The following is a 26,971-nucleotide window of genomic DNA, read 5'->3' on the forward strand; positions in this document are numbered from 1 at the left end:
TCAATTGAAATTTATCTGCTGAAAGTTACGTAAATAGCACTCTCGAAATACAAATGTGGAAATGATGCGAAAAAACGTGAACAATTTTTCTATTTTCGAACGTGGAATTTCTCAAGTTGGGTTAATGTTATTAGAAAGCGCCATTTATAATTTTTTATAGAAATTCAAAGAGCTTAAAGGGCACTTTTTCTTCGAATGCCGATTTTTTCATCAAAGTGAGCGTTTTTTTTCTGTTTCCTTGCGTTCATTACTCTTTTTCAGCTGTCAGTTGGCTATGTTTAGTATGCTTTTCATGGAAAAGTGTGATTTGGGAGCATTGGAGGACGTACGGCCTACGTCAGTTATTGTCGTGTTTTGTGATACAAGTCCAATGTTTTAAGTGTGACACTAGCTCAATATTCTCGTAAAGTCGATATTAACCGGCTCTTGTTCCTTTTCCCCTCACCTTTTCCACCTTTACCTTGTCCGATTGCGATGAAAATGGGCATGCGGTATAATTAAGCCATGAAAAACATATTTGATTCTGATACTCAACATTGGGGGGGGGGGGGGGGGGTTTGAGAATAAGAGAATAAGATCCCATTAACAAGTCATTAATCTGAGCAAAAATTTATACAAAAAGAAAAATACAACCTTTGAAGGCTTAGAAAACTTTCTATAAGACCTAAGACATTTGTAACATATTAGTATAATTCACTTGGTTCAGTGATCTTTCTAGACAAGTTAATCGAAAATTGAGTAATTCTTAGTAGATAAAAATTCCGTTGCAAGGTAAATAAGACATTGGGATATTGAGGCACGCATTATTATGAAGACTAAATCATTTTGCATTTTTCTGATTTGTTACGTGATATTTTTCAACAAAGCACGCGAATGGATCCTGCATTTTTTCTTAAGTTTCAATGAACGAAGTGAAAACACTTGTATAAATCGTATTTTTTACTAAAAAATTGAGTTGATCCCACTCAAATTTGTTTTTAGCGGTTTTATGTTGTTTTTTAAAATCGTTTGCTGAAAAATCAGTACATTCCACTCATCGTTGGCTTCCAGTTTCGAAATAGGATTTATATTATTAGATTTCTCAGCGGAATAAAAAATTTTACCCGTTATTGCAGTTGTTTTTTCATATTGGCTTTTTGAGAGAGAGAGAGAGAGAGAGAGAGGGGACACTTTATTGTTTCAATATACTTATGCAGTTGCAGAACTGATTGTATAAGAATCTAGTGTACAATATTACGCAATGGTTATATAACATAACAAGAAAAAACATAAATTACTACGAGGTTGAATCAAATATTTGATTTAACAAAATAAATGTCCTTGGATACGGAAAGACTCTCCTTATTGGGTAACAGGGTGTCATCTTTTCCTATGATGAAATTTTTAATCAGAGTTTTTGTCAATGTGTACGGCAGTTTTCGATTAAACAAGGTTCGGATTATTATGTTAAGGTTCCTGATTGATGTAAATAAGAAAGACTTACGAAGGAAATCAGTTTTACATGTTAAAGGGAACAGTAATGTTCCAGTTCGATGGTTATAGCGGAATTCAGAATTTGGGAATCTTATATGCGTGAAAGCTGGGGCATCGTTTCGGCATAACCTGTGAAGGTAGTGTGCTGATCGGTACTCGATAATATTCCGAGCAGTAGGAATTTTGTGCTGTTTCCTTAGAAGTGTAACGGAATCACGTTTGCTTATATTCATTATTATCCTGATTCCCCATTTTATTTGTTTTTCGAGTTTCTCAATATTATCTTGCGTACATCCGTTTAAGAGCATGCATGGATAGTGCAAATGGCTCAGTACAAGAGTATTTAACAGGAGAATTCTAGTACGCAGAGGGATTTCGTCACGGATGCATTTTATCGTTTGGATTGCTGTAGCCATTTTTTGTAAAATTTTGTTAATTTCTTTGTCGAATGTTAAGCTTATGTCAATATTGACGCCGAGAAATTTAACTGTCTCTGTTAAATTAACTTGATAGTTTCCAACTTTCAATGAAAGATTTTCAGTTAGTTTCTTTTTCGACGGTGCAGAAAATACAATGAACTGGGTTTTGTCTACATTAATCATTAATCGATTTAAGTGAAAATACAAGAGAATTTTATTGAAATTGTTTTCAATGCTCTTTGTTGCTGTTTCGGGATCTGAATGAAAACTAAGCAGAGTCGTGTCGTCGGCATATTGTACTAACGTACATGATTTGTCTATTGTTTGTGGTAAGTCATTTACATACAAGTTGAACAGCAGTGGTCCTAGTACAGTACCTTGGGGAACACCTTGCTCTAATTTAAGCCAATCTGAGTGTTCGCCGTTTACTATTGTCAATTGCTGTCTGTTTTCTAGAAATGACTTAATAAGAGTTGTTGCTGACTGTTCAAAGCCAATGTGACTTAGTTTCCTTTCAAGGACTGAATGAGAGAGTGAATCAAATGCTTTAGATAAATCAAGAAATGCAGCCGCTGCTATGTTATTTTTATCGAGATGGAATCTGATTTTTTCTGTTGTGTATAAAAGAGCATCATTAGTTGAATAACCTGGACGAAAGCCAAATTGTTTTGGATTTAGAATATTGGAATTTGCTAAGAATTCGTGAATTTGGGATGAAAAAATTTTTTCAAACAACTTCGATAGCGTGGGTGTAATAGAAATTGGACGATAATTTACTGGATCTGTCGAGTCGCCTTTTTTGAATATGGGAAAAACGTGTGCCTTTTTTAAGGTATATGGGAATACGGATTTCGAGATGCAATCATTGATAATCATCGTAAGAATTGGGTTTACAGTATTAATGCTGTCTTTTAGAGCCCAAGCAGGGATTTTGCTTGGTCCTAATGGCTTGTTTAAGGGAAGTAATAAAATTGCATCTTTCATTTCTTTGTGAGTTATGAACCTGAATTGAAAGTGCCTATTTGTTTTGCTGTGTACACTGTACTCAGTTGGTACATCTATGGGAGGATCTGCGTTTTTGTATTCTCCTAATGTTGAGAACCTGTAGTTAAGGAAATTTGCTTTCTTCTTATTTTCAATTATAGTGTCGCCAAACGAATTCCGTAGATCACCTATTTGCGTTGACTGTTTCATGGTGTTCCTGATAGAGTTTATGAAATTCCATTGTTTTTTTGGACAGTCAAGCATTTTGAATTGAGCTGTTTTCTCTTTCTTGTATAAATGTTTTAGATGATTGTTGTATTTATTTCTTATTCGTTTATAGTTTTCAAAATTGGCATCTGTTCTTGATAATTGATATGCCTTTAGAAGATTTTCTTTTTCCTGTTTTAAAGGTCTATTGACTGAGTTAAGTACTTTACCAGACAGCTGTAGCTGCGGTTTATTTCGGATATACTTCTGCTCTAGTGGTGCGTGAGCGTTTAGGGCATGCGAGAAAATATCTTCAAATTTTATTAACATTTTAGAGATATCGTTTTCTTGGTAGACGAGAAACCATGGACTCTGTTTAAGTTCCTCGCAGAACCTATTTTTACAATAATTGGTTTTGTTGAAGCGAAAAGTTCGAATTGGAATGGCTTTTTCGAATCGTTTTAGTTTGCTAATACACATTGTTATTAAATGGTCCGTGTTTATAGGTGGTTCTGCTACAATAGTTTCTTTACAAAGAGATTTGGTTGCTATAATGTTATCTAAAATGGATTGGCTGTTTTTAGAGTTGTATGTCGGTATCGACTTATTGGTTATTGACAAATTGTATGGTTTAATAGAATCGCTGAGAAATTTAGCTTCATGTTTATTCAAGTAGTTAATATTGAAATCTCCCAAAATCGTAACATCTCGCGCTTCGGAGGCAGCGTAATCGATACCCTTTAGTGTATCTTCTATAAAACTTTCCTTGAATTGTTTGTGTGGATTGTAGGCAATAGCAATTATCTGTCTTTTTGATTTTTTTGAGATGATTGGGCTATATTCCACCCAGAGTCCTTCAAAATGGGAGGGACGTAGATAATTTAAATCTTCTCGAATCTTAGGGTTAAATTTTTTCGGAATAATAAGAAGAGTACCACCACCTGCGTGTTGACCAGTGCATTTTTTGTTACGGTCGCATCTAAAAATTTCATGGGTTGTTTTGCAGAATGAATAAGTTTGATGATCGCATGTTTCGTCAAGCCAGGTTTCCGTAAGACCGATAATTGTGTTTGAGTCAACTATTTCTGACAGGAAACGCATTTCCATGTGTTTGTTCTTTATGCTTCTACAATTTAGAGTTATATATTTGAGGAAGTTGTGGTGTTCCTTTGCTTTGTTTGCCAGGATTTCATATGAAAGTGCGGGACCTGGATTGACTTCGATGTCCCCACATTGAAGAAGCAGGATTTCCAATATTCCAATCTGAAAGGTTAGTACCACAACTGCGCAATAGATGCCAGCTGTGAATCTAAAGTGGCGGTTAGACGTCATGTTTCTAGTTTTGAGTAGTGCGGTGCTGTTGGGTTCATTGTACTTAATGGGAATGCTAGTTAAAAGGGAGAAAATAAGGAGAGTCTTTAAAAGCCATTGGCTAAACATAAATTTGATAGATCCAGATCATTGGGTAATAGCCTACTAAAACAGCATTAGTATGGATAGTATCTATTATGGCGTAAGTCATAATTACTACGATTGGTATTCATATAATTGTAGGTTTGACTGTTGCTGAAACCATGGCTCGCAAGACTCTTTGGGTGCTCGGGGCCCCACGAGACTTGGCTTGAACCAGGTTTCATACGATTCCTTTGAGGGTGCGCTGGGCCCCTAGAGTTGGAAGTATTCGGAGAAACAACTCGAGGTGATAAGCTGGATAATGGTAGCACCTTTTCCATGATTGCATTTTTTAAAGTACTAACAGAACGCATCAAATGTACTTCATCAAAGAAGATTGACTGATAGTCGTTTATGCTGACAATTTTATCGTATATAGGAACAATTTGATACTTTTTTTTCTTAAATTTATGGGCAATAAGGCTGTTGAATTCAGTTATACGTTTACCACTTACAGAATCGGGTCCCGATTTCACAGGCGGGACTTGGCATATATTGATTATTGTAGGTGAAAACTTTGTCTCAATTTCACTAATGGTGGCGCAAAAAGTTTCAAATATATCATCTACAGGTTTGTGTAGTTCCCTTGTGAGTGAATTGGTGCCGTCCTGGAAGGTTACTGATTTCAGCTCAGTATCGTCGTACTTTTTCACAACTGATTGTTTCTCGCTGCAAAATGACCCGCGGTAAGAATGAACGGCCACGTCTTTGGGCAGCTCCTTCGTGTCAAACTCCGCTAAAAAACTCGAACCAATAATCAAGTTTTGAGTATCAGTGGGGATTACTTTGGCAGCAAAATCAATAGGTGCTCTGAGTCCTTTTGCGTTTTGATTACTGTTTGGAGGATTATTGGATGTTGCTAGTACATTGACAAGGTTATATATTTGAACGTAGTACTTATCTTTTTGTTCGGGATTGAGTTTCGTGAAGTCGTCGGGCAGCATCAGAAGCATTGGTGTTGACATTGTGTGAAGCCAGAAAAATGCCAGGAATAATGGTGCTGTTGGTGTCAAGGATAATATGCTGAAGTTAGTAGTCAGTGCCCAAAGAATGGCAACTAGTGTTTCATCACTCTCTGAAACTATTTAATAAGTTTATCACAACAATTAGGCTTAGTTGTCAGTGATTGATTCCCATTGTTAAAATGAACATATATTTTTGAAGTTCAAAGACCGTGATAATAATATATTTTTTCATTGAAATCCGGAAGATCAAAATTTTACAAATAATGGAATTCTCTGTCGGTTCCAGTCTTAAATTGAGTTAAATTAATACGAAAATGTTATAATTAAAAGATGCCTAAAAATTCAAACATAGCCAACTGACGGTTGGAAGGAGTAATGAACGCTAGGAAACAGAAAAAGCTGACTTTTTTTGAAAGAAAATCAACTTTTGAATTAAAAAAAAAGAATATATGCACAAAATCTCTTTGAATTTCGCGAATAATTTATGTTTGGTGTTTTTTTGATAAAATTAACTCAATTTGAGAAAACTGGATCAATAGGTAAAATTATATTTTGCCGAGAAATCTGATAATTAAATTCAATTCGACGCTTTTTGTGACCTTTTCGTTTTTGCTGCTCAATAGCGGAGTTTGCCGTGCTTATGACAAAGGAAACGAAAAAAAACTGAAAAGGCCTATATAAGAGTATTCACTACGCTCATTGCCTTTTACACTAGCTTTCAGCATTGTGTAATATTACGAGCGTTCTTTTTCTTCTAAAATAACACGTCATTTAAAGTCTTCATTAAAAGTTCACGAAGCAAAGTGTATTAGCACGAACTGTTTTCTCCAACCTAAGCCGCAAATAAAAGAGCTACTTTTGGTGTAACTTTTGAATCGGTAGGCTGCGGTAGCAGTAAATTATCTTATGTGCTTCGACATTTGATTAGTAAAAAGTTAACGCAGCTGATGCACCGCATCAAATGAACCGATAAAAGTTATTTGTATCAAACAGCAGTACAATGATAAACAGCTCGATTTTCCAACTCGTAATTTATACATAATTTGGCTTCATGCTTTCCAATTTATTACACACAAAATTGTGTCTTTTTGTATTTTTGGCTACTTTTGCTGCATGGAATTGGCAATTTATTGGCATATGTAGCTGCATTATTGGTGGCTAGTTTTTGGGGATTTTAAGCATCCGTAGCTAGTGCAGTAGACTCAAATTTGCTAGGTTGCAGATTCGAATCCGACACGTAGCCGAGTTTTTGCTCATTCGAGGCTTATTTCTGTTTTTTTTATAGAGCTTCTTTTTGGTCGTGTTCTCGCAAGTGTTTGCGAAGCGCAGCTTTGCCTCTGAAAATTCTCACTTCCCTGCTTTTGTCTATTTATTTTGCGCGTAAACAAGAAATCATAATAATCTTTCTCAAGTTTTGTCAAATGTCAACCCAATACGAGGAAACGCATTGAAAATTTTCTGTTTTGTACGTTTGGTCTGGATGAAATAAATCATCAAAAGTTCTTTACTGGTCATAGTTGAAGATGAAGCATTTTGGTCAATTTTGTTCACGTATCAAATCAATGAATTTGCTCACATATCTTAATTTATTTTAACTTATCTTATGTCTTGCTGATAAAAACTTTAGAAAAAATAATTTTTCCCATTTTTCTTTTGAAAATTCTAACTCTTTGTGTTTACTTTTTTACACTAGCCGGCAGCGTAGTGTTTTAGTAAGAACCTTTTGTTCTAATCTAACTCGCAATTAAAAGTGTTTACGACAGATGTTCTCTTATTTGGTGGCACTTTTGCTATAATCACGATCTGTAGCATTGGAAATTTCATAGCATCTGTTCTCTGCTTTATTTTTGGCTATTGTTTGTGATTTATTAAGCGTGCGTGGCTGAGCGGTTAGTGTGTGTGACTCATAATCTTTAGGTCGCAGGTTCGAATCTCAGATGTAATCGAAATTTTTACTAATTCGAGACTTATTTCTATTTTTCTTATTGCCTTTTATAGAGCTACTTTTTGTCGTGTTCCGACTAGTGATAGCGAAGCCTCTGTGTAAGCTTGGCCTCTGTGTAAACAGCTCAAAATTGATGTCAACTTTTAATGAAGATCGAGTTAATCAGTCGTATTTGTTTGATTTTCTTGTTCATTAACACTTATCCTATTGTCTATCCTCTGTATCATTTCGTATAATCGTTAAGCGTTACTAAAGTAAAACCATTGCATGGCTTCGCAAATTTCATATATCTTGCAAAAACTTTCACTTTTGAAAACGTTGGAAACTTTTTTAGAAACATCGGCTGATGGTTTTTTTTAATTTACGCTAGCAATTGCTTGTGTTATGATAGCATGATTTTGTTACTTTTCCAATCTCATGAGCTTACTTTTCCAACCAGCTCGCTCATTTTTGTGTCCCAGTTTTGTTCAGTTTCTTTGGCGATACCCAATTACGAAAGCGAAATGGCGCTTCAAAGTGAAATCAGAAGTCCTTTACGTTGAAGGATCCAACATGAAGGGCTTCTAATTTCAAAAAAAAATTCTTACATTTCCCAGCGGAATGAAAAATTTAGCCATTGATTAAATCTTGAATTGATTTAATTTTATCGTAAAAGGGCCAATCATAAGTTAATCTTGAAATTCAAAGAGCTTCAACTTGGTATATTTTTTTTCGTCGAAATTCGAAAAAAAGGTTTTATTCTTTAACTCTCTTCCAACCTTCTGTTGGCTATGTTTTGTCCATGCTAATAATCTGCATTCATTGATGATTTGTTTTTAACGTTAGAGGATATGTTAACTACGTAAGACAACAAAAGGGCTAGTGGAGAAGTCGATTGACTCGCAATCTGGAGGTCCATGGTTGAATTCCTGTAATTGGCTTAATGGTTGTTGCTTTTCAAAGCTTAGCTTATCTCGATTTTATCACATTATTTTTTGTAGCAGGCCATGTTTCGCTTGTGTATGCGAATTGCAGCTTAGCCGAGGTGTTAAACAATTGCATTCAATTTCAGTTAAATTATGGATGTTGTGTCTTCCTCTACACAAGTAATTCTGGATTCCATGAGTCTGGATGACTGCCTAGAGGCGTTCCGAAAAACAGATTGCATTATGGAGCCTTCAGTTATTCAATTTTTGACTCGATACATTGAAAAAGGTGGAACTCCAGAGATTGCTATTAAGGAGCTTTCCAAAAGCTACTTGTCCTTAGCACAAATGGTTAACTTGCTTGCAGATTGGATGGTTCAATTAGGCCTTGAGCCGGCTAAAATCCAAGATCTTATTGAAAATCATTATTACAATTTGGTAATCAAATATTTTGATCCTAAAAAAGCGGACAAAATTTTCAATGTGGAAGGAAAAATTCCTGACTGGCTTGGCGGACTAGTTGAGAACCAAAAATGGAGGAAGCTGATTTACCAGCTAGCTGAGGAGTACCCTGATTGTTTGATGCTAACATTTACTGTTAAGTTGATAGCAGAATCTGGATTTCAAGGTGAAATAACGGGGGTTGCTACAGCTAGTCAGCAGCTTGAAGTTTTTGCTGGCGTCCTCAACACTGAAATAATGAACATCGTTAACGAAAAGTCTTCGGCGATTCAGCATCACATTAAAGAACTCTGCTCAATGGTAAATTACGGCGAACACTCTTTTCTGTTTTCAATTATTTTGCTGTCGTACTTAGAAGAAAGCCCTTACGGTGGATCAATGGCATATCGAATTAAGCAAGAGATAATCAAATCTTCGAGCGGCAGTGAAAACTTGACGGATATTATTGCCATCAATTTCGCTGTTTCAAAAACACAAATGCATCCAAGAGCTTTACATGCAATGAGCTCGATGCTGAGTAAAAATCAGCTAAACCCTGCTGACATAACTATATTGTACAAACTATATCAAGTTGGACACGACGAGTCAGCCGTGCCGACAGTTTCCCTGTTGAAGGATCCAATTTTTCTAGAACTTTTAGTCGCATGTGTGTTCTGTAAAGAGCCAAAAATTAACACAGATCATAAAGCAAAGTACATCTATCTACTTGCTTACGCGGTGTCAGTCGTGGAAGACTGGAAGTACTGTAAAAGTGATGGATCTTACAGACGGACGTCCATTGACACGGAGGATCTGCAGTCGACCTTGGTTGCAATTGACAGAGTAAACGAGGTGCTCTGGAACAAGGGAAGTGGCAGAGAACTGGTGCAGGAGGTTGAACTAGTCCACGAATGCATTCGGGTTCCTGTCGTGGCTTTTGGCATTACAAATTGGGTTGAGGAGATTGTCCAAGATGACTCATTTTATGATCGAACAACAGACCCCATACCCGTTCCATTGTTGTTACTCGATGAGGTCATAACCGTACATCAGCTTCAGCATGAACATGTTTTCCAGCTGCTGAAAAAACTATTCCTTCACTCTTTTTCGTTTCTGTCCACGCATGCCAAACTGGAGATGGAGAAGGTCATAGCCGATCGAATGATTCATCTCGTTTGTAACGATTTTGTCATACCGGTTATTCAATTTTTTGCAGACTGTTTGAAAAACTTGAACTCTGATACTAGTGTAATTAGATACTTTCTCTCGATGTTGCTGGATTTGATTGGGGCTCCTTTTAGTGACGAGTTTGTAATTGCTATTCAGCCTTTATGTATAGATGACTCATTGATACATGCAGTGCAAAGTAAAGCGAATGAAAATCTCGATATCCAGGCCTTATTTGACCGAATAGAAACTATTTAGAACTCAGTTTTTGTTTTGACCGCCGGTTTGGAGTACTTTCTTTTTGATGAAAAATTAGTTGCAGCAAAGAGACGTCGTTCGGAATCTAGTGACATGCAATATCACAGCCTTTTAATAAAGTTTTTGTTATTTCCCGAAAAAAAAACTGACTTGATCATCTTTAGCTGTTCAGGACACAATCAAGCTCAATATATATTTCGGCAGGCATTTTTAAACGAATCAAACAAAAAACCTCAAGCGACATTGCTTTAACGCAAATGTGTTGAGCTTAAAAAATTTGCGACCGAATATCATAAGAGATTTCGACCGAATATCAAATCATAGAATTTCGAATTTTCAATAAGTATTTTTATCAGCTTATTTTCAGCTTAGGCAAAATCAGTCCGAACAATTTTTCGACAATAGACCTCTTCGAATTTAAGACAATTTATATAGTATGAAGCGTAATATAATACTGATAACAGGGTGACGGAAAGCAAATTAGACTTCATTAATAAAACGGAATTTAGATTTATTGCAAAACAAGCATTTTGGACGAAAAACAATGTGGTAAAAAACCCTGTTAACTCAAAGTAATTTTAAAAAAAAATTAATAATTCCATTGCATATTCAAATATTTATTTGTGAAGCTAGTGTATTAGTACGAACCTTCTTTTTTCAACCTAAGTCGAAAATATTGGCGCGGCACCCCAATATGGTGAGGCACCTTTACAGCTTTTTGATAGCATGTGCTTTGACATCCGAATAGTAATAAATTAACGCAGTTGATGAATTTTGAATTCATCAAATGAACCGAAAAAAGCTATTTGTTTCAAACAACATCACAATATAAAAACTCGATATCAGAAATTTTCTTACTCAATATCCTCGCAATTTTTTGAAATGCATAATTTATACATAACGTGGCTTTATGCTTTGCGATTTGTTACATGCAAAGTTAGTGTGGATGCCTTCAGTTTGTTATATTCCAAATTATTAATTGCAAAATTGAGTCTATTTGTATTTGGTGCTGAATCGCATTGGCACTTTGTTAGCATATGTAGCTGCTTTATTCGTGACTAGTGTTTGTCGGTTGTTAAGCTTGAGTGGCTGAGGGGATTGTGCGTGAGACTCAAAATCTCTTGATTGCAGTAGGTCGCAGATTCCAATCGTACACGTAGCCGAGTTTTTGCTAAATCGAGGCTTATTTCTACTTTTTCATATTTAACTTGATTGAGCTGCTTTTTGGTCGTGTTCTCACAAGTGTTTGCGAAGCGCAGCTTCGCCTCTGTGTAAAACATGAATCTGAATATTATAAAATAATGCTGAATTGTATAGAATATACAATTGCGACATATGAAAATTGATGTTCATTTAAGAAAGCTGGAACACATTTTTATTGTAGTCAGTAAACAAATTTCAGACGCGATTAAAAGAATAAATTTAGTTTAATTTCTCCTAATTTCAGTTTTGCATTGGCGTATAAATTCATTTTTGTGGTCATCTCTAATTTTTTTAATAAAACTTCCTAGGCCCCTTGATTAAAATCAAAGCCCAATTTACTTATTCAATTTCCTCGGACCCTGGTTAAAATTAATTGGCTATCCAACTTGATAACGAATTGTGATAGTGCATTACGAGGCTAAACTGTGTATGCTGTGAATTGTAAGTGGTTTCCGCAACAAGGACGCTCTCTTGTTCGTCTTTTGTTCTTTTGTTTTCCTTGATTGTTTCGACAAAATTTAACAGGTTTGAAGAACTGTCTCCTGATTCCAGATATGTTTCTATCCAGTGCACTGTTTGGCCTGAAAATGTGATATAGGTTTTTTCGGTTTACTTGTTTTGAGTTCATTAACATTTTTACAACTATCTGCTGAATGCTTATATTTCAAGAATAGGAGCTTGCTATTCGTTGCTACGCGTTTTGTTTTTTTTTGGTTTGAATTTTGTGGTGAGCTTTGGACCCTTCAAAAATGCAGTGGTTCAGGATATACTAAATTTCCAGAATAAGAAAAGTCTCTACAAGTGAAAAAAGGTTGTTCGAGTCTTCAGTAAGATCCTCAAGCAAACTTTTTAAATTAAAAAAAATTAACTTTCATACATCGATTTTTGGTTTAATTTTGGGAAGGAGAATGACTTGATTGCGAGTGGTGTGTTAGATATTATAATGTATAATGTGAAAACTTCATGATAGTGGCATAAATCCTGTTGAAGGAATGTATATGCACTCAGTGAGATACTAATTTCGCCCCCAAATAGTTTCAAGTAAGACTTGCTAATTGCTCCGACTTTTGAAGAAAACAAGACTGCTCGTATATCAGGGCAATGCCCTGAATGTTGACTTCCCCTTATTCCATATCGAATAGCTTTTGGGGAAAAATATTGAAAGTTGGAGGGATTTTGTTGTGCGGGATAATTCGCCATGCATAAATAATTCGCCTTAAGCCTTCATCTTAAAATATTCAAAATAAAATATTCAAAACGCGCATAAATTAGTTCAAAGCATGGCCAAATTGTCAACTTTTTAAACTCCCAGAACTTCGTAAAAAATGATTGTAGCTATAATATCTTTTCAATGAGTATAAAAAAACTTTGCCAAAATCGAATTCGGTCGCCGAAAATTGATTGAATAACAAACCGCCTCAAGCATAAATATTCTGTTTTCTCAGTTTTATGTAGTACTTTCTCTTAATTGTTGGTGGCTTTAAAAATTTAATTCAGTAAATTTTGGTATTGTGTGAGTTTATTTTTCTCTATATCCCATCCCCTCTTCTCTACAAAGCACAATATTTCATTTGGAGTGAAAGATTTCTCGACACAACCAATTTTCTACCCTAATTCAACTCATCAATTCATTTAAACTAGCTGGGAATGGAGTATCTATGCCTTTATTTGGCTTTTCCTAAGTTAACTGGCTCGAATAAAAAATTGTTTTTCATTCTGAGTCCTTGATATTAAATCAATCGATATTGAAAATTTTGTTATTTTTCATCCATAGTTCAGTCTTGAAATTTGAAGGTTAATTTCTCTAATTTTATGGTTGTTTGCTTTATTTATTAAAATCAGAAAATAAAAAAAGAGCATTTTTGCAGGAAAAAAGTTTAAAAAAAACACCAGAATCTTTATACTCGGGTGGATTTGCTTATTTCAGACAAAATTCGACGATTGAATTAATCATTTTAAATTCAAAAGTTTTATGACCCAATGAAGCTATTGACAACCTGAATGCAAAAATAAAAACGTGACCAAATTTGATACAAATCTGGGGTTACAAACGTTGTCAATTTGGACAAAGTTATGCGGACTTCTAAAAATTTATCCAGGACGCGCGATCCCCAGAGATTTTGGAAAGGTGCGTATTTAATGCTTTTCCATATAACTTTTACAAATAGCGACTCAAATTAAATAAGAAGAGTCGCTAGCTGTGCGAAAGAACAATGTTACGACCATATTGAAAAAATACAGAAAAATGTCATTTTTTTACTTCGAGTTGGTGCGGGTTTTTGTTCGTGGTGTGATGAGAAAGTTATACAAACGCGTGCATAGAAAACTAAAGAATTAGGCATCATTTGCAACAGTTGTCTTTTTAATGACAAAAAAAATTCAATCATAATTTTTATAAAATTAATTTGAAAAGAATTGAATAAAGTTTTCATTTTTTTGCTAAGTTTTTAGAAGATATGTTTATTGCCAAAGAAGCTCTAGATGAAGCTGTCGAAACTAGTTGTTTTTATTGATATCAAGTTTTTCTGCCTTATTGACCGATTTGCATATAATGAGTGTTTCTTGTTAGCTCTACTTACTCGAAACATAAAAAAGTTCTGAAATTTCCAACCGGGTTCTCTCGACGCTGCGACATTTTTCAGCATTGTTTTCGACTGAACTGAACAAATTCGTCTAAACGGAACAAAACATAACAGAAATAAACCCGAAAACAAAGTACTCACCTATTTTTAATGGGCGAAACAACTTAGTTCGGGCTAAGGTAATCTAATTTTTTTTCAAAAACCAAGCTATCAATGATTTTCATCGTACCAAGTGTTTCTAAATTTTTGTTTTTTTGATTTAAAAGGACTATTTGAGGTTTTTTGGCTTTTTATTGAGAATTTTGTTCGAACACTTGACCGTTTCACCGGTGTGTTTTGACGCTATTTTGATTAGCTCAAAGAATGATGGTAGAGGTTCAAGTGTAGTGTTGTATTAAAACTATATCAGCTATAATTTCCAAGAAAATGTCGAATTTTTTTCTCCCTTTATTCGAAATTTTCAAGTGAAATCATGGTAGTCGTAATTTTCTGTACTGTTTACACAGCAAGCAGTTATGGCGTTTTTAATTTTTTTTTCATTGAAACTATTTTGTGGCCTATGTCTTAATAACAGCTGTAATATGGCCCTTTATTTTCCCAAGTAAAATATAAAATACGAAACGCATGTCATGTAGGTTGCCTAGGGGAATTGAAAAAGTTCAACAGTCAAAGGTTTCTGCATGAGCAAAATTATCCAAAAATTTTTCAACAGTTTTTTTGTTTTTAAAATTTTTTGTCGTGGTTTTCTCGCACTGTTAAGTGTATTTTATGGGATATATTACGGCTTTAACAAATCTTAATAACTAGTTTTCTCTCTGCGTTGAAAAGTTGTCGAAATTTGCCAACTATTTGGAGGATCAACTTTTTCGTGTAAAATTCATTGTAATGAGGTTTAAGATTGAAGAGTGGCGAGTGTTTTTTTAAATTATGATTTTTATAGGTTAGCAGTTTGTGTTGTAGGAGCTTTGCCGTAGAGTGATCTTATGTACCAAAATATTTTTAGTCCACTGCCTTTTTCTCTTAGAGAATGAACTTGCGTTCTGAGAAACTTTTTGGACAGCTTAGACAGTATATTGGCACCGGTTCGGGTGATTTTAGAGGAATTTAAGGAATATTTTGCAATAAGTAATATAAGTAAATCATACCAAAGGGAGAACATTGGAAGACAAAATGTGGCAACCAGAGTTGAGAAAAACCAACCCCCACCATCCCATTCCGCACACACACACACACACACACACACACACACACGCGCGCGCGCGCGCTAGCACAATCCCTCTTCGGCACGCTACTGAAAGCACGAGATGTAGTTTTTTATTCAACTTGTCTTGGTCAAGGTTGATTTTTCAATTTTACAAAGCAAAAATTGAGCAATTTCAAAAACTAACAGAAATTTGGCAGTCAAAAATTGTAACGATGTGATCTTTGCAGTTGTGAACATTATTATAAGCATTGAGCGCAGCTGCGAGATCGGCGTGCCAAAAAAGATGCAGAAATCTTTGGCAAAATCAGAAAAAAAGCAAGTTTTAAGTCTTGAAGTCTAAGTGGATACCTATGTCTCGAATCTGTAAGTAATACATTTGCCATATAGGTTTTCTAACCACAATATTTGGTACAAATTGGTCTACAATCTTTATCATTTATGTAAGAGCATGAGCTGAAAATTAATAAATATTCTGACAGAACTCGCCGTCTTTTGTTTCCAGGGAAACAGCTGATTAAATATACTACAGATTTAAAAAATAAAATTGCGTGAACAAAATACAACAAAAGTGTGCGTAGACTCTGGCAGCTGTATACTGTGATTACAATTGATGATGGTATTTTGACAGACATGAATTGTGCATTCTAAGGAACACCTGATAATTTGTAATGGAAAAATGTCCTTGGAACCAAAATTCGTCCTCATTTTAATACTTTTTTGGCTGTTTTTACTGGAAAAAGTGAATCCTGAGGTTTCGAAATGTTTTATTTGTGACGAAGATTTACCTGCTATCGTTCCCGAAGATTCCAGGGTGGCAAGGTCAGTAATAGTTTTTAATTTTTTCTACTATGCTGAGCTGAATACTGAACATGATGAAACTTGCGGACAACAACCCAGTAAAACACAGCGGTCAACAAAAAAAGCGCAGGTTCATTGTATACATTCGTGCGAAGGAAAAACAAACGGAGCCCATAAATAAGTTCTTATCGCATTTTTGCGGTGGTAATTGAATTGAGAAAAGCTTGTTTTTGGTCTGGCAAATTTCATTAACATTTTTTACTTGCAATGACTATCCTTTCAATTCGTGATGATACCCTTGAGAAATCATTATGAGAGCATTATAACGGCAATAGTTAGTCAATAATTCTGGGCACTAGACCAACTCATCGTCGGATTAAAAGGTTCTATCGATTAAGTGATAACGTGCAATTTATCAAAAATAACAAACGTGGGCGTGTATGGGGCGGTGGCTAATGCTTCTTTTTCCTTGGGAATTAGACTCTCTCACCATCCGAAGGGTCCCCACTTTGTTACTATCTACGGCATCCCGTTTCGGGCGAGCAACACTAATATTAATCTAGAAACACATTTTTTTCAAAGATCCGATATGCTAAATTTAAAGTGGAGCGCGCCAAAATAACCCATTTTTCTTACCAAAATTTTCCAAACAGTGTCCAAAACAGCTTTTTGGCCTGTTGTTTTTTCAAATTGGCAAAGGGCAGATTTTTTAAAATAAGGTTTTTATAAGTAATTTTAGAGAGCTCGAAAAATCAACTTGGCCAACTTAAATAAGTCAACAAATTTATTGAAAACCGATTTTAAAAATCCGTTCCTTCTCCCTTGAGAAAATCTTGGATGCGTCCCTTACACAAGTGATGCATTGTGCTTTAAAAAGTCTGGCTATAATAATCGTTGAGCTAGCGCAAAACTGAAGGAAAAAATGCGTTTCAAGTGTAAAAATTTTAAATACAAAACGAATGAGATGCAAAAGCAAACAGGACTACTCGTATCAGGGCGAAAACCAGAATTTTCCGACTGCCTTTTAAGTTAAGGTCTATGGAGCAGTAAGAACAAGAAAAAAATAAATGTCAAAGAAAAAAATAAGTTTTTTTTAATTTGAAAATTTTTTTGCGAAAATCATCTCCCCACACGCCATATAAAGTACAAAAATAGTTTTCGCTCCTAGTAACAAATCAGTTATGGCAAATAAGCTTCCATCAACCAATTTGGAACCATTTCTAAGACGGATTAAACCTTCGCTTGCGCGTTGAAAGCACGAAATATACCGCACGTTAATTGTTCCAAATTGACCGAAATGACAACCTTTATACCACCATAACTTTACGAAGATCACGGGTGAAATATCTTTTCAAATTTAAGCTCAGGTAACAATACCTTTCGAATGATTTTGACAAATGGATCAACCATGGCTAGTTAAAAAGTCAAAATTTGTCTGAAAAAAAACAACAAAGAGTACAAATATTCCGCTTCTTTGGTTACGAAAGTCGGAACAACAAAAGATTGCATCAGTATCTTATACTGGCAAAGAAAATGACACAAAAATGCAGTTAAGCAAACCAGTGAAAAACTTTCATGGCCGTATTCAGAATTGCATACAAGTCGATGACTTGAAAAAAAAATTGCAAGAAAGGAAAACAGAGAAAGATCTGGTCAAAAAGAAAATAAGCAGGTGTATACGATTATAGATAAATTAACTATCGTTTCTCATAATAAGATAACGAAAAAGAAAGGTTTATTTGAAAATTATTTTAAAATCAATGAAAAGTTTATTAATTCGTCCGTTTTGTAATTCTGGCCTTATTAATGACCCAAAGTGTTTTGAATTTGTATGAGTAAGTTGCGTGCTTGCTTGTTGGCAATTGACCAGCTTTATCTAGCCCGAAAAAAGCAAAAAAATTGTATAATTGTCTAATGATAGTTTGAAACAAAGAAATTTAACTTTGTGCCTATTACATAAAACAAACGACATTTTACCTCTGCTTTTGGCTAAATAAGTGACAAGCTAAGCATCTTTGAAATACCTTCATTTGTAAAAAGACTAAAATTAATTGTAAAGTATTAAAGAAGCTTGGAATCAAGTGCATGCACACCGTATTTTGTTCATAATTTAGAGTCAAAGCATTCAAATTTGAAATTATTTAATTGTGAGTCTAATAACTAATAAAAGCTAAATTTGATAAAAGGAAACAGAAATCTCAGCTTACTCTAGGACCTAATTTCTCTGACAAGCCCTTTTTTGTATTTAATTTGTTCTTGAATTTAAATATCTTTTTTCTTTGTTTTACAGTATTATAAGGCTCAGATTAGAATTATCATTAATTTTTGCTTTTTGCGCGTGCCGGGAAAAATAAAAAGGGTAACAAGGGCTCAGGAGCTCACTGGGTTAAACTAACAGAGGAATAATTAACTGGGGATGAGTACGAGAAGGTAAATGGGCAGAATAGGAGAAGATAGAAAGAGAAAAAAAGGGTAAAAGGAAAATTAATAATTTATATTAATTTTTATTCGAACTTATTTGGAATAAATTTAACCTATTTACTAAGTGTTCGTATTACATGAAAGGCTCGTACCGTTCATGGCGCAGCGGTAGAGCGCCGGGATTCATCGCTGGATTCATAGACACGATCCCTTCTGGGAACCTTTTTTGTATGTATATTTACTCATTTTGTTGTGTTTAAATAGACAAGGTAGGTTTGAATCAGATTATCTGATCTCGTTACCTATCCTTTCAACGTTAACAGCATTTATTCTAATTGGAAAGTGTTTGAAAATATATTCCGTATTTTTGATAAATAAACTCTTCTTCTTTAGAATTCTTTCTACTTACCGTTTTTTGATATAACTGTAAAATAGGGTTTGCATTGTCTAAGAGAAGTAGCATGAGGTGTTAAAAAAGTTTTAGCGAAAATCTAGGTGATAACCAAGGTAAAAAACCATTGAATAGTTTTCGAGAATTGAAGTATTGCATGTCAAACCTATGACGTGTGGTGACTGACTAAGAAGCTTCCGGTGGGTTTTTAGACCCGTTTAAAATTTTATTTACCCGCTTTGACAAGTACGAAATTAAGTACGAAATTAAGTAAAACTGCTGTCAATTTACTAACACTGTCAAATATGCCTAAATTCTAGGCTTTCATTTTCAGAACCTCTCATCTAATCACTAAAAAGAAACGACACAATTGAAAGAAAAGATGAATTGTGCAGCAACTGGCTATATTTTGTTTTTTAACAATTGGTTTTGCTGCAAATGCTACCTGACCTTGATACTTGCTGATCTTATATTTATACTTTAGATTTTACCTTAAGTTCTTTTTGATTGAACTCTCACCGCGTGTGAATCAGCCGGAAGCTATTTATAAAATGCAAATGCTTTGGGATCTACTTAACAATTGCCCCCCCCCCCCCTTGGTATCTACTTAAGAATTGCCACCCCTATTAATAAAAGCAGTAAATTAGAACTGAGCTTTCTATTGAGAATTATAATTTAGCTGCATTCGGATTGGTCGAAAATGCGTTATTTTAATCTACTTAACAATTGCCCCCCTTTTTCTTAAAAGGGGGGCAATTGTTAAGTTGATCCATGTTTTGTACTACAAACTGAATTGTATATCTTAAAATAGTAGGAAGCAGCCAATTTCATTTTTGACGTTTGCAAACAGGTTCCCGCAGTTAAACTCTATCCGTTCCTCTGAGCCGATGCTGGCTGATTTTGGGTTCTTGAGTTTCAACCAAATAGTGTCGGAGATGTTCTGTGGGAGCCAGTGCGTGTTCCACCCAGAGTGCAAGTCATTCAACTACAACCTCGCAGTGAAGCAGTGCAACCTACTGGCTACAGATATTCTTTTGAAGAATATATCCTCTTCTGATTGTTAGTTTCCCGAAAGTTCCTCCCTCATTTAAGTGTTCTAGAACTCAATAGGCAATCCGATTAAACTTAAACGCGTACTTTTAAGCATGTTTCCTGTCTGAGTCTGAGGTGGCTGTATTGAAAAAATTTAAGCGGGAGCGAGTTTTCGAGTATAAATAGACTTTCTGAGCTCTTTCCAAACAGTAAAAACAAATCACGTTTGCCCGAGTGGAAGTCATTCTCTGACACTTCAGCAATAGTAGACAAAAATGCAATTTTGAATTTTAGACATTTTGTGAAGGTTTTGAGTTTGACCATAAATATTTCAAATATTTTCTTCTGGCACGTTCTGTCGTCTTATAATTAGTATGTATAAGCGCTAGAGACGCCTTAAGTAAAAATTTACTGTCGTTCAGCCAAAAAGGGATAGTGATAAGAAAACACTCAGCCAAAGGATCAAGAAACCACTCAGATGTAAGATCTGTTCACTTAGAACACATTCGAGTTAATTGATCAGTGTAACATCAGTAAGGAACATCACCCAAGTTGAATGAAAGTAGTTGATTTGACCCTAATTTTAGACGCTGATGAAGATGGGGTGTGGTTGCACCAGAGTGTCGGTCCCCTACCCCGAGGATGTCCCAACACCTCTGCAGTCTTATCTGACTGTGTGCATTTCTGGGTCCAGTCATACACTACTCATGAGATGGTACTCGAGTGGAAGCTAGTTTCGGACAGCGACCAAAAAACTCACTATTTAGTGGTAAGGTTTTTCGCTTAGCCAAAGCTGATAACCAAATCATTGCGACAAGCTGATCACCGCGACAGTAGACTTTGAATTTCTCTTACCATTCGTTTGTCATTCTGATTTGTTGGTATCACATTCACACTTGAAAGTCTTTTGCACATAGTTATTAGCTGTGTCGAGCAAACCTAAACGGTTGTCGATCATAAATAAGGGTTTAGACAATTGTGACAATTTCCTCTATAGAAGTTTTAATTGCGTTATTAATAGTTTTGTGAAAGGGCTCTCAAAATTTCTGAAACCTCGACAGTCACGTGACATAAAAGTAGCAATTTTTTGAGTTCAACGAGCAAATGAACAATTTTTTTTCAAGTTTCGTCATTTTCTTTGAAACTATAAGATATGGGGTTGAAATTTTGACAAATGCAAGATGAAACTATTTGAAAGGGCTTTGCAAATTTGAGAAAAAAAAATGTTTCGAAGGCGTAAATTAGCCACTATATCATATTTACTTTTAGTTGTGTTCCTGCTGTGGAAATATCCTCGCAGTCAATGTAAACAGTTTGAATTACTGGGGTCAAAATAATTCTTTAAAAAGCTTACAAGCTTAAATTGCTCTTTATCCCGCCAAAAAATGACATATAACAGAAGTGAAAGAAATACTTGGTCGGCTTCAAAAATCGCTAAAACTTTCGAATAATGTTGCGCGTAAAACTTTCGAGTTATTTAGATCAACTTTCTGGCATAAGCTCCCAAGTACTTCTAATGTATGAGTCGTCAACACAGATATGCCCATTTTTTGACGCGCACTAAGTAGCTCTTTCAATTCTGTTTTCTGTTATCAGTCAAATTTCGGCGGCATAAAGAGCAAGTAAAGCTCGTCAGCTTCTCAAAAAATTAACTTGGGCCCAATAATTTATACGCTTTTTTTTGGTTGCAAGCATGTTTCCACAGCAAGAGCACTTCTGTAACTAGTTATAAACTACTGTCTTATTCACGCCTTCTATACAAGATTTCTCAAATTTAAGCCCGAGTAAACGCTTCTAATAAACTTCAACTTTTTTGCCAAAATTAGAAACCTATATTTTGAATAGTTTCAGCGCAAAAGACAAAAATGTGAAAAAAAATAATCAAAAAGCAAATTTTATGTTCCATGACTGTAAAACACCTAAAAAGATTAGATTGGCTTTTGAGTGCTCAGCTAAGGTCTCGCTGCAATTTATTGGAAAAAGTCATCAAGAACAAATTTTTTGCAAATTGTATAGGATAAAAAACCATTGTTCACAAGCTTCAGTTACCCGGGTTTAACGAAAATGCTTGTCATACAACTTTCATACATGAAAAATGCTTGTCCTACAGTTTTTTACAAATCTTACGCAACCAAACTGTATAAAAACAGTTTTTTTTACCCGGGTTTAACGAAAATGCTTGTCATACAACTTTCATACATGGAAAAATGCTTATCATACAGTTTTATGCAATATCTTACCTGATAGGAATGTATAAATACTCTATGATGAGACTTTTTTAGTGATGAGAATTTTTTAAAAACTCCCCATTTTTTACAGTAAATAAGTGTTCTGTCCGAAAACGCAATAACCAACGGTGCCCTTTGTACTAGCAAACCCACAAGTTCAGATTTTTTTGCATGCTAGCAAGAATTGCACAGATGACCTGTGCTTGACGATTTTTCTAAGTTTATTTTTCCATAGACCATAAAAGGCAGTCGGAACATTCAAGGCTTCGCGCTCATACTAGCAGTCTTGTTGTTTCAACTTTCGAAGAAATAGACCGAATACTTTTTTCTTGGAGGTCTTTTTCTCCAGACCAGTTTCAATTTTTTAGCCAGTCATTATTGACATGATTTTTTATATGGTCTGAAAGGTGCTGATCAAGTTTAAATCGAAAAAAAGTTTAAAGAAAAAATTTCAGCTGTGATCAATTTTTAATCAGATTTTTGAAGAAAGTGAGGATTTAATACGCTTGAGGTGGTTTTTTTTTCAAATTCAGACCGATGTCAGCGTATTGGCACCAATTGACAGCGTATGGGTATCGATACGGAAATAATTGCTATAGACTAAAATGCGGGTGACTTTGTTAGTGATGAAACGCAAACTAATTATGCGTGGCAAATTATCAGCACTCATAAACGTTATCATTTGAATTGAAGCCAATTATAATGGGTCATTTTAATTCTACGCAAGTCATAGCACGTGCATTTGATGTTTGTAGTACAAAATTTTGAGTTTATCAAAAAAGTTGATTTAAACTATTCAAGAACTAGATAACGGGCAGTTGGAATATACGAGCACTGATGTGCGAACAGTCCTGTCGTTCCGACTTTCGATACGAAAGTAACGGAATATTTGTGCTCGGGTGGATTTTTTTCTTCAGACAAATTTCGACTTTTTAAATAGCCATTTTTGACGGATATTTTTTATTTCATTCGAAAGATATTGTCAAGCTGAGCTTAAATTTGAAAAAATATTTCACCTGTGATCATGTTTCGAAAAAGTATGAGGGTTTAAAGATTGCCATTTTGGCCATTTTGACCAATTTGGGACAATTAACGCGCGATATAATTCGCGCTATTAACGCGTAAACGGATATTTAATCCGTCTTAGAAATCGTTCCAAATTGGTTGAACGAAGCTTATTTTCCATAATTGATTTAATACAAAGCGCGAAATCATTCCTTTTGTATTTTATATGGCGTGTGGGGGGATGTTTTTAAGAAAAAAAATTCCAATGTAAAAAAAAAATTTAATTTAATTTTATTTATGTTATTACTGCTCCATAAACCTTAAAAGGCAGTCGGAACATTCAGGGCTTCGCCCTGATACGAGCAGTTTTGTATATATTTATTATTCATAGGGATTCAGAGTGAATTTCGACAAAATAAATAATTGGCTGATCATTCCGACTTTTGGGAGGAAAATAACGGAATATATCAGCTCGGGGAGTTTTCGGTTCACAATTTAAAGTAGCAAAAATCAAGTTGAGACATAGATATTTTATAACTAGTTATAAATGTCAACGACGCAAGTTCGAAAAGCAAAAAATCATAAAAGGCTTTGTTAAATTAGGGGGGGGGGGGGGCTGATGCTGATAAATTGATTCAACATAGTCTCAATAATTCCCTTCTAAATGCAAAATATATCGTTAAGTACTTGATTGTTGGTGACTTCAATAAATTCTTTAAGAAAGTTTTAGTATTTTGGAGTTCTTTATTTTTTCTACATATCCCTCTCTACCTCGTACAACGTCACATACGAAGTGATAGATTTCTCGACACATGAACCAATTATTCACTTTTTTCAAATTATCTGTTCAATTGAACTAGCTTGGAATGGAGTATCTATGCCTTTATTTCACTTTTCCGAAGTTAACTACTGGCTGGAATAAAAACTTGTTTTTCATTCTGAGTTTTCTGAGCCCTTGAAATTAAATCAATCGATTTTATAAATTTTTTTCAATTATTCATCTTTAGTCCAATGGTGACATCAGAAAGTTATTTTTCCAAATCTCACGGTCTGCTTCATTTTTTAAAATCAGAACACCAAAAAAAATTGCAAAAAGCAAATCTTGTGGAAAAACAAAGAGTTTTTAGTAAAAGAAAAGCATTTTATGAAACAGGTGTATTTACCGTTTACCGATGGCAAAAAACACCAGATTGAGAGCTATTAATTTTGTATATAACTCTTTCAAAAGGGAGAAAGAACATATAAGAGGCCAAAACTGAAAGGACTTTTTTGTGCTTCAGAGGCAGGGGTGGACATTCTATTTTCTCGAGAAAGGGGGAAGGGTTAAAAACTTCAAAAAAGTAGTCCGCTTTTAGTGAACTATATATTGGTATTGAGGTTAAGTGACTGGAAGAGCAAATTTCAAAAAAAAATCTTGAACTTTGTCAACATTTTAGCGAACCGAATCGATTTTCAACTTCCCACAATTCTCACATGACAAAGAGAACTTATTTTACAAAATTTTTTTGCGCATCAGGCAATTTAAAAAAACTGAAACATTTAGGGTCGGTCAGCCGATATTGGTCTCAGCCGATATTGGTATAAAAAAGTGCGCAAACAAGGATTTCACGCCTAAAAACTAGTATAGCTTGCGGCGCCAAAGGTGCCTTTAGAAATTTAGGGGGTCGGTCAGACAAAAAAGGATATATCGAAATCAGGGGCGAATCTACAATTTTCTCGACGGGGGGGGGGGCGGGTTTTCAAATAATTTTCGAAAATTTTTGTCGACCTTTTTTAAGTCGACCAAATTGCAAATTGATTTTTCGAGCTCTCCCAAACCACTGTTTTGTCCTTATTTTGGCCAAAATGTTTGCGCCGCAGGCAAAATTTTGAAAAAAACAGGCCAAAAAAGGCGTTTTTAGGCACTTTTTGGAAAATTTGACCGAAAAATTGCGTTTTTTGGCGCGTGCTCCCCCCTCAAAGGTAGTATATATTGGCGCCTTTAGAAAAATTTTAAGGTTGGTTGGCCAAAACTGGATTTCTTAAAAGTACCAAAGACGGGACCCTTTGATTCGGCAGGGGGTCGAATCCCTGAGGGGGGTAGGGGGGGGGGGGCTCAAATTGCGTGTGCTTAGGTTTTTTCTTAGAGTTGTAGTTAGGCATGATACCAAATTTAAAAAAAGTTATTAAAAACTTAAAAATTCAAAGTTAAAGGATAATTTACTTTATTTTTTTTTTTTCAAGAAAAAGGTAGTAGAAATACAACTACGGGCGTTTTACTTCTTGTCTTATTTTATGTATTCTAAGGCGCTTTTTCTGTTTGACAAGTCTTTCTATATAAGGGTAGGTTTTTGGTCGCTAATTAAAGAGTTTAAAATTTAGTTATAGTTCTATGTCGAAAACTTTCTTCATTTTAGATCGATCAATTGTAAAGTTTACTTTTTGTTTAATTTTGCTTTCTATACATTGTTTGGAAAATTAAAACAAAAAAATATTTCTCAAACTTAATGGAAAAGAAACGTTGTCAAAATTAGTTTGCAAAAACCAAGAATGAAGAGTTCATCGAATAATTGAAGCTGATAAAAATCATTTGATTCAAAAAATCACCCAAAAAATTTGGCCTTAAACCAGCCCTAGAAATTTTTAATTTGAAACGAAGAAAAACATTACTTACCAGTGTTTCTGGATAAAATATCTCCGCTACAGCCTGGGTTGCAAGCAAATGACTTTTGTTGGTGACAATTTTCAGGAAATTATTAGTTGTTTGAAATGAATTTTTTTTTTCATTTTTAAAGTTTACTAGCGTATCAGTTTTTTCTTGTATTATTATTACATTCGAAGTAATGATGCCTTTCTAAGAAGAAGTAAGCCATACCCTTCCTTTTTAAAGAAGCAAAGCTAAGTTGCAGAAGGGATCATTCCAAAAATTGTTCCTCGATCACTCTTTAGAAACGCACTCAGCATCCGATACTGAGGTCTGCTGAAATTTCAAGCTGTTTTGAATGGTACTGACCATAAAGTTATTTTTGTAACAATATTTTTAGAAAAAAGGTGTCGTTGAAATTTATGAGACTTGAAAAAAAATAGTTTCGATCATTGAATGAACTCTATTTGTTATGATATTACACGCTCCAATTTGTTGGGCATATGGTTTCGTGAAAATTTAAGAAGTTCTCGTCAATATTGATCGTAGATTCTTCAAATGCATTTTTAAAGTTTAGCTTTATCGTGTTATTGTCAAAATTATAAGCTTATAATGAAATGACTCTCTCTAATAACTAATTTTCTATGGCCGCCAAATTCATTCGAAAGAAAACATCTTGGCATGCGACATATTTAAATTGTCTCAGTTTCGAATCGATACGTTACAATTGCGTAATAAAATTATATGTTAATCTAAATGACTGTGCTTTTCTACTTGCTGGCAAAATCAGAATCTTGAGATAGAAAATTATTTACTTGACTCATACATTTTCAAATAAAAACCTAGATCTTCGTGTCTAAATCAGTGCTTTAAGATTTTTTAAATGTCTTACAAAATTGCTTTATTAAAATGTAAACGTATGTACAATTTTTCAGCACTTTTTGATCACTGCGTTACAAAATTTTGAATTTTCAAAAATGGATTTTTCCCAATTTAACAATTTAAACGTAGCCGACGAAATTGTATTTGGAAAAAACCTCGTTGATGGTGACATGAATAGTCCCGATTTGAAATTGAACGCAAAACAAGCTGCATCAAGTTTGTACGTTTGTCGATTTTACTGCGCTGTTTTTGGGATGCAGACAAAATCAGAAACTCGTGATAGAATTATTAACCCAATCGAAACTAACATTTCTTGTCGTTTTTATGCTGGTTTAATTGTTCTTTTGTACTGTTTTTCCTCTCTTGATGAGTCTATTGGCAAAAAC

The 26,971-nt window shown here is 34.7% G+C and overlaps 1 protein-coding gene and 1 long non-coding RNA gene across 2 annotated transcripts; both read left to right on the forward strand.

Annotated features, from left to right (window-relative positions):
* Positions 1 to 8,500: 8,500 nt before the first annotated feature.
* LOC134842048 (negative elongation factor D-like) lies at positions 8,501 to 10,216 on the forward strand. The gene has a single exon (XM_063858201.1). It carries the CDS (start codon positions 8,504 to 8,506, stop codon positions 10,214 to 10,216), a length of 1,713 nt encoding a protein of 570 aa, XP_063714271.1. The 5' UTR covers positions 8,501 to 8,503.
* A 5,613-nt stretch (positions 10,217 to 15,829) lies between these two features.
* On the forward strand, positions 15,830 to 20,536 carry LOC134841212 (uncharacterized). Its single transcript, XR_010162460.1, has 3 exons — positions 15,830 to 16,024; positions 19,666 to 19,874; positions 20,435 to 20,536. It is a non-coding gene; the product is annotated as an uncharacterized LOC134841212 (long non-coding RNA).
* Positions 20,537 to 26,971: the final 6,435 nt, after the last annotated feature.

The sequence above is a fragment of the Symsagittifera roscoffensis genome, chromosome 3 (genome assembly GCF_963678635.1).
Source record: "Symsagittifera roscoffensis chromosome 3, txSymRosc1.1, whole genome shotgun sequence".
Taxonomy (NCBI): domain Eukaryota; kingdom Metazoa; phylum Xenacoelomorpha; order Acoela; family Convolutidae; genus Symsagittifera; species Symsagittifera roscoffensis.

Coding starts and splice junctions, on each gene's coding strand:
- LOC134842048 (XM_063858201.1), top strand. CDS start 8,504: ATGGATGTTGTGTCTTCCTCTACACAAGTAATTCTGGATTCCATGAGT.